This window comes from Morus notabilis, unplaced genomic scaffold, assembly GCF_000414095.1.
Source record: "Morus notabilis unplaced genomic scaffold, ASM41409v2 Scaffold1195, whole genome shotgun sequence".
In the NCBI taxonomy this organism is placed as follows: Eukaryota; Viridiplantae; Streptophyta; class Magnoliopsida; order Rosales; family Moraceae; genus Morus; species Morus notabilis.
In genome coordinates this window covers 173,905-185,052 of record NW_010361025.1, presented here as the reverse complement: position 1 = coordinate 185,052, position 11,148 = coordinate 173,905, and the positions used below count along the sequence as shown (strand labels likewise).

The 11,148-nt window shown below is 35.5% G+C and overlaps 2 protein-coding genes across 2 annotated transcripts; both read left to right on the top strand.

The window, feature by feature from the left end:
* Positions 1-2,012: 2,012 nt before the first annotated feature.
* Positions 2,013-5,441, top strand: LOC112091589 (probable glycosyltransferase At5g03795). The gene is made up of 4 exons (XM_024165634.1): positions 2,013-2,425; positions 2,546-2,781; positions 3,106-3,454; positions 4,629-5,441. Exons 1-4 carry the CDS (start codon positions 2,102-2,104, stop codon positions 5,343-5,345), a joined length of 1,626 nt encoding a protein of 541 aa, XP_024021402.1. The 5' UTR covers positions 2,013-2,101; the 3' UTR covers positions 5,346-5,441.
* An 850-nt stretch (positions 5,442-6,291) lies between these two features.
* LOC21396286 (T-complex protein 1 subunit beta) lies at positions 6,292-10,900 on the top strand. Its single transcript, XM_024165645.1, has 11 exons — positions 6,292-6,512; positions 6,625-6,681; positions 7,020-7,085; positions 7,224-7,335; positions 7,495-7,623; positions 7,710-7,781; positions 8,009-8,124; positions 8,322-8,398; positions 8,722-9,207; positions 9,898-10,213; positions 10,375-10,900. Exons 1-11 carry the CDS (start codon positions 6,507-6,509, stop codon positions 10,519-10,521), a joined length of 1,584 nt encoding a protein of 527 aa, XP_024021413.1. The 5' UTR covers positions 6,292-6,506; the 3' UTR covers positions 10,522-10,900.
* Positions 10,901-11,148: the final 248 nt, after the last annotated feature.

Here is an 11,148-nt window from a genome sequence, read left to right as displayed (position 1 = left end):
ACGTCCCGATGATTGCGCGCAAGTGGAACGAGCACTCGGGCCCATCAGTAAGAAAGATAAGATAAGATAATAAGATTCTGATAAGACATCATAATTAAGCATAATTGGCTCATGCATATTTATTCATGTGACAGTTATTTAGTTATTTTGCGGGAGATAGTTCATACTTGCTGAGCGAAAGCTCATTATAGAATGTTTATACTGTAGGTAAGCAACCGGCATATAATGCCTGATGGAATGCTGGCGAGTGGACGAACGATGTGGGGCTCGGGATATGGATACCACTCACAAATATTTCCGCAATCAGCTTTATGTTATAAATAGTTTTGTTAATTTTGATTCTGAAACAGATATGTTAAGGTTTAAATATTTTAATTAAGAAAGCAATTTTGTATCTTATGTTTATTATAAGACCTTTAAAAAAAAAAATGTTCCGTAAATTTTAAGAAATTTCAGTAAGTACAAGTTAAAAAGTTAGTTACAGTGGCGACCTCAAAAGAGGGTCGCTACACAAACAGGCCTCAGTTTCAGCCATAAAGCACATGATTTCACTTTTTGATTCAATAGTTATTTAGGCCTTGTTTGTTTTAACTATCTGAATTGTTGTTTAGGATTCAAACTGTTGTTTAAAATTCAATTAATGTTTGGTAGATGACACTGTAAGAACAATTCAAACCATTAATAATGGTTTAAACCCTTAGATTTTATAATTCACCACCCCCACAAAATTTTAACAATCCTATAGTAAAAACAATTCTTATTTTATTTTTTCTTTTTCTTCAATTTTAAGCTTAAAAATTTCATAACTTCTTTGTTTTAATTTCGATTTAGATGATTTTTTTTAATGTGTTCATAATGAAGAGAGGAACAAATCCCCCATCCATATTGCATTTTTTTAGATGTCATTCATAATGAGATTTTATAAATTTGTTACAAAACTCGAATGACAGTTTTCAACACTTTATCCAAACACAGTTCATATTTATTTCCAATTCGAATTACAATTTATTTGCATATCCAAACACCGATTTGAATCACAATTCAAATCACCACAACTCAAAACTAAATCAACAATTTGAATCGTTGAACTAAACAAGACCTTAATTTTTGTTAATTTATTACTTTTTTGTAAAATGGCATCGTTGTATAGTCTAGAATTTATTGGAATAAAGAATTAAAAGAACAGAGAAAGGCATTTTTGCTAATTGTCATTGCGACAAAAAAAAGAGTAATATTAGGGATACTAACTCAAATCTCAACTCTTGTGTATCAATTAGTATTACATGTGAATTGTCATTTTTTTTATTAATAGATGAAATCTCTTATGTGGGGGGGGGGGGGGGGGTTGTCGGAGAAGACTGTGGGTGGTTGATTTTTTGGAGTTTTTAAGAAAATGAAAATGGTTCAATCGTTTTCAGTTTTGTTGGGTTTTTAAGAATAAAAGAAAAAACGTTTTCATTTTATGTTTTTCAAAAAATGCTGCCAAACGACTTTCTCGGAGCATTTTTAATTTTTAGTCCTTGAAAAACGGAATCAAACAGCCCCGTATATTTGTTGGCATGCTGCATGTGAAAAGGGAAGGGGTAAAATATCCATTGGATCGTGCAAAAAAAGTATAATAATTTTGATGAAAAAAGCACAAAAAAATAAAGATTCGACACGTGGCAGCAGACATTCAACAATGTTGACACTTTTGCCCCCATCATACAATCTCAAGTCTCTACAAAGCAGAACACAGAAACAGAGCAAATATTCTGTCGACTTCAGTAAATAAATAAGGAATAGAGACACGTTTTGAAGGGGAAAAAAAAAAAGGACAAAACGAGGATGACTGAAACCACAAACAATATTGAGCAGCCAAAAGGCAAGTTGGTGTTATACGCATAAAGTCTCCATCAATTAACGCCGTATCAATGCATCCATTTTTATTCCCATGTGGTATATATTGTGCAACTAGCATCCGTACGTCAAGTTATGTCTCATACACCACAGCTCCACAAAAAAGAAAAGAAAAAGAACATATATCACGTTGTATAGAGAATAATTATTAGTATAAAAGTTTAATAATTAGTGTGGTTTTGGAGAGAGAGAGAGAGAGAATATGATAGGGATAAGGGAGCGAAAATTCATGAGTCCAGTCTTCTCTACATCTTCAATCTTTGTGGTGTTGCCCATTATCCCTTTGGCGGCCCTCTTGGTAATTTTTTTCTCCAATTATTCGGTTCTGGTGACCACCCCTTCTTCTTCTTCTTCTTCTTCTTCCCCAACATCTGAGTTATGGAGAATCATAGGTAATAATTCATCTTCAGCTGCAACTACTGCTAATCTCTCCATTCAATTAGCACCCGCAGAAACTCCCCTAATCAGTTTCCCAAAACCCGATTTTCGCACCATATCATCGACTCCCGAAGCAGCTTCTCAAATAGTAAGAAAAGGAATCAACTTCTTCATTTTCTTCATGTGTATGAACTATATTACATATGAGTTAATTCTTAATTATCTGGTGTTGTTAATATTTAATTACTTGGTCTAATAATTATAATAGGGAGAAGAAAATCAGAATAAAAGTGGTACTCAAAATTCAAGAAGCAGAGATGTTGCAAAAATAAAACTGAGCAGCAGTCTGCATAAATTGGAAGCAAGGTTGGTTGAAGTAAGGGCTTCCATAAGGGAAGCTGCTCTTGTTGCCAGGAACTTCACCCCTAATAGTCATGACTCGCTCTCAGACCCGGACTTTACTCCAAAAGGACACATATACAGGAACCCAAATGCTTTCCACAGGTTGTATATACATACATACATACATACATACATATATATATATAAGATGCTTGAAGAGTTACCTCTCCTCTTAGTTTCTTGTTGTTCTCCTCCAAAATTATTCTCGATATAGAAGTAGTTTTTCTCTCCTCTCTCTCAATTTTTCTAATCTTCTTCCAACTACTTTATAATGTTTTTTTTTTTTAATATTCTCTCTCATTTATCATGAAAATTGTTATAATTTATATATATAATGTTCTGATCAGTTATAAACTTGTATTAATTTTTGGATCCATCACCAATATATATATATATATATATATATATATGTATTAACTGATCTAGGAGTTACCTAGAAATGGAAAAGTTGATGAAGATATACGTGTACGAGGAAGGAGAACCGCCGGTGTTTCATGACGGGCCATGTAGAAGCATATACTCATCGGAGGGAAGATTCATCCATGAGATAGAAAAGGGCGGGTTGTTTCGGACAAGAGATCCCAACAAGGCACTCGTGTATTTCTTGCCGTTTAGCGTTGTGAACATGGTTCGGTACTTGTACGTACCGGATTCTCATGACACAAAACCCATGCGGCGTGTCGTCGTCGACTACATGAATCTCATTGCACATAAACATCCCTTCTGGAACCGCAGCCTTGGTGCCGACCATTTCATGCTTTCTTGTCATGATTGGGTAATTACTAACTTCTTTAATTTTTCTACTTTCATTTTAACCTTCTATTCTTTTCTTCACTGCTTCCCATCTAATTTTGATTGTTTTGTTGCCATTGAAGAATACAAGATAGGACCACCATTTTTTATTTTTTTGTAGCTTCTACTGTCCATTTTGTTGGCTTTCTCCATCTCTTGTGTGGGAAATTAAGAATCTAGTAATGAAAAATAAACATTTATTTGACCGATCGTAACTTATTGCCTTGCCTTGAGTTTTTGTTTTTTTTTTTCAAAAAGAGTATTACTGCAAAGCGTATGTATACATGTTTAGCATTTTTCGTAGGTTAAAAATTTCAATACTCGTTTTAAGTTTGGTCAACGTATGTTTATTGTAAGGATTCTTTAAGGTTCCAATATATAGGCAGTAGCACAAAATACAAAATACCTTAACTAAATTGTAATTTTGGCAACAACAAAAAAAAGAAGATTGTAATTTTGGCAAAACAATTTCTTTCACGATTTCTCAATACCATAATAATTATATATTAGTGTCTCCCGATCCCGTATGTGTTTAGCATTTCCTTGCTATTCGTTATGTCTTCTTCTTTCTTTTCCAGGATTTATTTATGATTTCCATATTTGGATAAAAAATTGATTCCCCAGACACCTTTTATCTTCAAATTCTTTTACAAAATGGATGGGTATATCCATTTTTGTCAATATAGTCTATTGCTACCATTCTAATCATTTCTTGACACTGGAATAACTTCTTTATCTTTGTTTTGCCTTGATTGATTACTGCTTATCCAGTAAGGCTTCCATATCACAAAAATTCAAAACGAGGTCAACACCATGCACAAGAAAGATCAAAGTTTAAAAGGCCATTTTTGAATTACTATTGGGGCTCCTAAAATTGGGAAACCTGATTTTTTTATTTTTTATTTTTTTGTGGTTGTCGTCGTCGTCGTCTCAACTCTAATTTACAAGCAATCTACTTACTTGGTAAAAGATTTTAGAAATGGTAACACGTAATTAATCCAACAACTTTTCACGGCAATTTTTTTTATTTTTTTTTTGAAGTACATTTTTATTTTGCTTGTAGTGTAAGCAAACTCATAAATTCTTTGAGAAGTAGAAGAATTAATCCAAAGTGACAAAATCTTTTAGTCTAGTGATGATGCGCATTAACAATGCAGGGACCTAGTACATCATCTTTTGTGCCACATCTATACCACAGGTCCATCAGAGCTTTGTGCAACGCAAATACTTCGGAGGGGTTTAGGCCTTCAAAAGACGTATCCTTCCCGGAGATCAATCTGCTGACAGGCGAAGTCAGGGGGCTCGGTGGGCCCTCTCCTTCGAAACGCACCATCTTGGCTTTCTTTGCAGGTCGTCTACACGGCTACATAAGGTACTTACTTCTAAACCAATGGAAAAACAAAGACCAGGACGTCCAAGTCTACGACCAACTTCCTAGACGAGTGTCTTACCAAGACATGATGAAAAAGAGCAAGTTCTGCCTCTGCCCTAGTGGCTACGAGGTGGCAAGCCCCCGAGTGGTGGAGGCCATTTACGCCGGATGCGTCCCAGTGTTGATCTCCGACGGCTATGTTCCGCCTTTTAACGACGTCTTGAATTGGAAGTCGTTTTCCGTCCAGATTAAGGTGAATGACATACCCAAGATTAAGGAGATATTGATGGGGATTTCCACACGGCACTACTCGAGACTTCAAAGGACACTGAAACTGGTGCAGAGACATTTTCTGGTCAATGCAACTCCTAAGAGATATGATGTCTTTCACATGATTCTTCACTCCATTTGGCTCCGTCGATTAAACGTTCGCTTTCCAGATTACAATAGTGATGCTCACTTTAAAGGCTATCATGACCAAACAACTCAATTAATGCACTAATTGTTGTTTCTCTACTACAACTTCTTACATTACATTTCTTGAAACACTGTTAGTTTCCATTTATAACAAACGATACTGTAAAGAAAAAAAAAAAAAGAAAGTTACGTCATATTCTGCAAATTCTGTTTCCTAAGTTTTCAGAATCACTTCCATCCTCTTTCTTGTTCACCGTTCATATTGTTCTCAATATTGTGAAACCACAAAAATGTGAGAATAATATACTAGTATCCTAGAAAACGACACGACTAAAAAAAACGTCATAAGAAAACGCACCAACTACAAAAACGACATCAAAATAAAGAACCGCATGAACGAACATATAAAAAGAGACAAATATGTTGGAAATTGGAATCGGCTCAGGGTCCCCATAGTCTTTACCATTGCGTTCCTATCTTGAAAATTTATATAATTGGGTCCCAAACTCCTATTTTCTTGGCACTTAGTTCTCATTTCGAAAAGTTGGACAAATAGGTACCCAAACTCCCATTTTTGAAGTGAAACAAGTGTTATCTAGGGAGACGTTTGGTTCATGAATTAAAATCATGTGATTAAAATTATTTTCGATTTACGTGTATTTTTTGTGAGAGAAAATACTGAAGCGAACCACGAACCATGATTCAAATCAGATAACGAATCTAAGTACCAAACATCCCCTAGTTCTCCAAATAAATATCTACCATAGGAACCTCATTGCAAAAAAAAAAAAAAGAGAGAGAGAGAGAAGGGAAATTAGGGACCTAAAATCTAATTTTCAAAATTGAGACCCAAATGCCAAAGGTCCAAACATTTGGGGACTCCGTGTGCAATTTACTCTTTTTCCCCTCCTCATCCTCCTCCTCCTTATTCTTCTTCGAAAGGGCTCGTGTAGTTATTGGCTCCGTTTACTTCACCAATTCGAGTTTTGCTACAGTAAAAAGCTCTCACAAACAATCACATTTAATTTTTTTATTACAGTAAAAAACTCTCATATAAAATTACATCTCAACTCGAATCAGCGAAGTGAACGGACCCATTGAGTTCTCAAAATGACTCACTGCTTTTAGCTGCAACTCAAAATCAAATCCAACAGTCATTTCCTTGGCTGAAACATCTATTTTTGCTTTTCTAACTATCTTTTTCTTCCAGATTTTATTTAGTCCACCAATTATTCATTTCTCTTCTATGGCGGTATGTTCATGTTAATAATGCTTGCAACTTTTTCGTTTTCTTTTTTAATATTTTATTTGTGGGAATTTGAGTTTCAACCCTAATGAATAATGATAATGTTGGCTGGTTGTAGATCGACAGAATTTTCAAAGATGAAGCGAGCGAAGAGAAAGGGGAGAGGGCCAGAATGGTGAGTTTCGCGTATTAGTTAATTTAGTTTTTGTCTTTGTAGTTTGTACTACTGAGTCTGAGTTAATCAACATTTCGCATTGCCTGATCTGATGGTTCCAATATTTTATTTTCTTTTATTGTAGAGCATAAATCTTTATTTTTCTTAATGCTTGTGAAAAACGAATGAGTTGAACAAGATTCTGAAATTAAGCTTCTTTCTTTCAACACACAATGCAATACTGTAGAGTCTGAGTTATGATGGGAAAGCCTTTCAATACCATTATTTGTAAATACTGCTGTTATTAATGCCCATTCACTGACTTTTACTTATCCTTGTTCTTTTTATAATTATTTTAGGCATCGTTTATTGGTGCAATGGCAATAGCTGACTTGGTCAAGACAACCCTAGGACCAAAGGGAATGGTAAACTCCTTTTTTTTTCCTTTTCTTTTTAAATGAGTAATTTTGCATTATTGTGATACATTGCAAATTAAAGAACACTTATAATTATATTTTTTGATAGAAAATTTGAAAATTGGTTCTCCAAAATATGCTTTGCAGGATAAAATTTTACAATCAACAGGTAGAGGACATGAAGTTACTGTTACCAATGATGGTGCCACCATTCTAAAGTCCCTGCACATTGACAATCCTGCTGCTAAAGTTCTAGTTGGTATCCTTATAGTTGGTTTTTTTGGTATTATTATGGTGCTTATAACTGGTTTTGGGAATTCCTGCTATTTGTCATTATACTTGTATAAGGTTGCGAGAACCGTTCTTGAAGCACATTATCAGCTCTGCATTTTTTTAGTTATCTTAACGTAGGAGCTAGACATTTCAAAAGTACAAGATGATGAAGTTGGTGATGGGACAACTTCTGTTGTTGTTTTGGCTGGTGAACTTTTAAGGGAAGCAGAAAAGCTCGTAAACGCAAGGATTCACCCAATGACTATCATCTCAGGTTTTGTTACGTGATTGTTAATTGTCTTATGCTATTTTTACTAACACTAGGTGATGTTGTAAACAATTCTGTATTTTATTGTTTAGGTTTTCGAATGGCAGCTGAATGTGCCCGTAAAGCCCTGCTGGAGAAAGTCGTGGATAATAAGACCGATTCTGGTATTTATTGCTGTTTAGAGCCTATATCCATTTTTTTTAGCCTTTTGTGGAGTGTCCTTTAATATGATTGTTAAAAAGTTATGTCATTAAGTAAGCTTTCTTTTGTAATTCTAAAGTGATGTTCTAGGCCTACGTTATTTTCATGTTCAATCCTGGATAAGGCATTTCTTTTTCTGATAGCCTTACTCATGTAATTTTTCTAAGATTGCAAATGCTGGATTGTGTAGAGAAATTCAAATCAGACTTGATGAAGATTGCAAGGACTACTTTGAGTTCCAAAATTCTCTCACAGGACAAAGAACATTTTGCTAAACTTGCTGTGGATGCTGTACTACGACTTAAGGTAATTCATTAATTCACATCTCTCAGGGCTTTCAAAAACTGTTTCGAAATGAAGCTAAGTGGTGGTCCTTGTTTGTAAAATTGTGATTTACTGTGCAGTTGGTACAATGTTGCATGTAATTGTTTTACTTTGTTGTAAAACTACTTGAGCTCCAATTTTCTGCTCATATTGTTTGACAAAAATCTTGACAATGACAGGGAAGCACTAACTTAGAGGCTATTCTGATCATAAAGAAGCCTGGGGGATCCCTAAAAGATTCCTTTTTAGATGAAGGGTGGGTTATGTTGAATTTATTTCTTATGTTCTATTTTCATGTTGCAATTGAACTTGCAGTTAGTCTCATGTTTATTACAAGGCGCATATAACTTTTCTAGATTGATAATCTAATTCCTTTATTTTGGTAAAATAGGCTTTACATATATATATATATATGTATGTATATGTACGCATGTATATGTAGATAGCTTTAAGTACTTTGGAAGCTAGGCGACATTTGATAGAAAGTGCTCTATCTTTAAATTTCTTGATTGGACTAGAGTTCTATATTAGTTGATGGTGGTCCATTCTTGCTAATATACTTAGATTCTGCTTGGTCAGGTTCATTCTTGACAAGAAAATAGGTATTGGGCAGCCCAAACGCATAGAAAATGCAAAGATTTTGGTGGCAAATACTGCTATGGACACAGACAAAGTGAAGATCTATGGGGCCCGTGTTCGTGTTGATTCAATGTCCAAGGTTGCTGAAATTGAAGGGGCTGAGAAAGAAAAGATGAGAGAAAAGGTTCAAAAGATAATAGGTCATGACATAAACTGCTTTGTTAACCGACAGTTGATTTACAATTTCCCGGAGGAGCTCTTTGCAGATGCTGGAATCCTTGCAATTGAACATGCTGATTTTGATGGCATTGAGCGCCTGGCTTTAGTAACTGGGGGTGAAATTGCATCGACCTTTGACAATCCAGAATCTGTTAAGCTTGGGCACTGCAAGCTCATTGAGGAAATCATGATTGGTGAGGACAAGTTGATCCATTTTTCTGGTGTTGGAATGGGTCAGGCTTGCACAATAGTGTTGAGAGGTGCTAGGTATGTCAAGAAAACATTTCTCTCTCTTTCTCTCCAATGTTGGATTTCCTTTTAATTGCTTGTCCAGTTCTCCCTAACCATGAATATAACGTGATAAACAAACTCAATAGTGGTGTTTCTTCTTCCTCTCCTATTTCTTGATATGAACAAAACGCTCCAAAAGGATTGGTTGCGATACAACACCTTAGGTTAAATGTATGAAAATCAGGTTCTAATTGGGGATTTAAGAATACACTTAGATGACAGACCCATGTTTTTATCTATCAATTGCTTTTTGTTAGAATATGAATTATTGTTGGCTCACCTCCTAATAGCTTACTCTTGAGAGATTAAGTAAACTAACAATTTTTAAATCTATAGAACATGCAAGTTCATATATCCCATTTGCTTTTGGGCCTGGCAAGTGGTTTTCTATTGAAGATTACATTATTAATTGATTGGATTATGTTTCAACTCCACTTGTAGGTCAGATTCGTGTATGTTATCCGTTCTTCTAACCAATAGATAGTCCTACCCAGAAAGGAATATTTTATTTAGGTTTCTATAATAATGTTTATTTTATTAAATGTTCAAATCCTTGCCATTTTATTTGCTCTATTGTTAAGCTTCTTTGTGTCTGCTCTTAAAGTTTAGATGTCAATTCAGTTTCTTCAAGATGTTACAAAATGATTTGTATTATCCTTTTGGCAGCCATCACGTGCTCGATGAGGCTGATAGATCTCTGCATGATGCCTTGTGCGTGCTGTCTCAGACAGTCAATGACAGCAGGGTTTTGCTGGGAGGCGGATGGCCTGAGATGATCATGGCAAAGGAAGTCGATGAGCTGGCCAAGAAGACGCCCGGAAAGAAGTCCCATGCAATTGAAGCTTTCTCGCGGGCACTCTTGGCAATTCCAACCATCATTGCAGACAATGCTGGTTTGGAAAGTGCTGAGTTGATCGCTCAACTCCGCGCAGAACACCAAAAAGAAGGATGCACTGCTGGAATTGATGTCATCACTGGTTCTGTAAGCACTTGGCTCTGTCTTTCTTCTTCTTCTCAAATTTTAATGACTTCAGAAGACAACAGAAGATGGGGCTATTTATTGACTTTGCATAGGAGTCCTAATTTGACTGTAGTTAGGTTTCAATTCATGCACAGAATCCTCTAATTCCGAAATTTCGACAGGTTGGAGATATGGCGGAACTAGGAATTTCAGAAGCATTCAAAGTTAAGCAGGCCGTATTGCTTTCTGCAACAGAGGCTGCTGAGATGATTCTTAGGGTTGATGAAATTATCACGTGTGCGCCACGGAGAAGAGAAGACGGAATGTAGAAGAGATGTGGATCGTTTTGGCTGGGAAACAACATTTGTTTTAACATCTAACCCCGGCATGTGCTCTGTCGTTGATTACTATAAACACTCATAGTTGGATCATGGATGGGACGACAAATATAGCCGAGAACTGGGTTGGGTTGTGGAGGAAATTTTTGTTGGCTCGTCCCTTTTTTTTTTTTTTTTTTTTTTGTGTTGTGGTGGTGCGCTTGTTAATCTTATGAGAGATACTTTCCGTTTTGGTTGTGGGCCATATGGCACGGATGTTATTTAATTTGCAAGCGGAAAAAGAGACAAAAACGGAGAGAAGGTTTTCAAGTAACCCAGCTGGGAAAATTGGAATGGAATCAGCTGTTCCAAAACCAGAGAAAATGGAGAAAGTTTGTGGCTAGCAAGTTGGGATTTCCACTGAATATGAACTTATCCCATTGGAAACAAACTGTCTATCAACTGTTGCTAGAAAATGACTTAAAAATGCTGCAAAAAATCAAGTGCAAAGGCATTATTTATTTTAAAAGGAGCCATTATTTTTACTTGGAGAAAGTAAAACCAAGTCACCATCACATGGCAAAAAAAAAAAAAAAAAAAAAAAAAAAAAAAAAAAAAAAAAAAAGGCAGCGATACAAA

Coding starts and splice junctions, on each gene's coding strand:
- LOC112091589 (XM_024165634.1), top strand. CDS start 2,102: ATGATAGGGATAAGGGAGCGAAAATTCATGAGTCCAGTCTTCTCTACA. Junction 2,426..2,545: donor CCGAAGCAGCTTCTCAAATA/GTAAGAAAAGGA, acceptor TAATTATAATAG/GGAGAAGAAAATCAGAATAA. Junction 3,455..4,628: donor TGCTTTCTTGTCATGATTGG/GTAATTACTAAC, acceptor TTAACAATGCAG/GGACCTAGTACATCATCTTT.
- LOC21396286 (XM_024165645.1), top strand. Junction 8,125..8,321: donor ATGCTGTACTACGACTTAAG/GTAATTCATTAA, acceptor TGACAATGACAG/GGAAGCACTAACTTAGAGGC. Junction 9,208..9,897: donor ATAGTGTTGAGAGGTGCTAG/GTATGTCAAGAA, acceptor TCCTTTTGGCAG/CCATCACGTGCTCGATGAGG.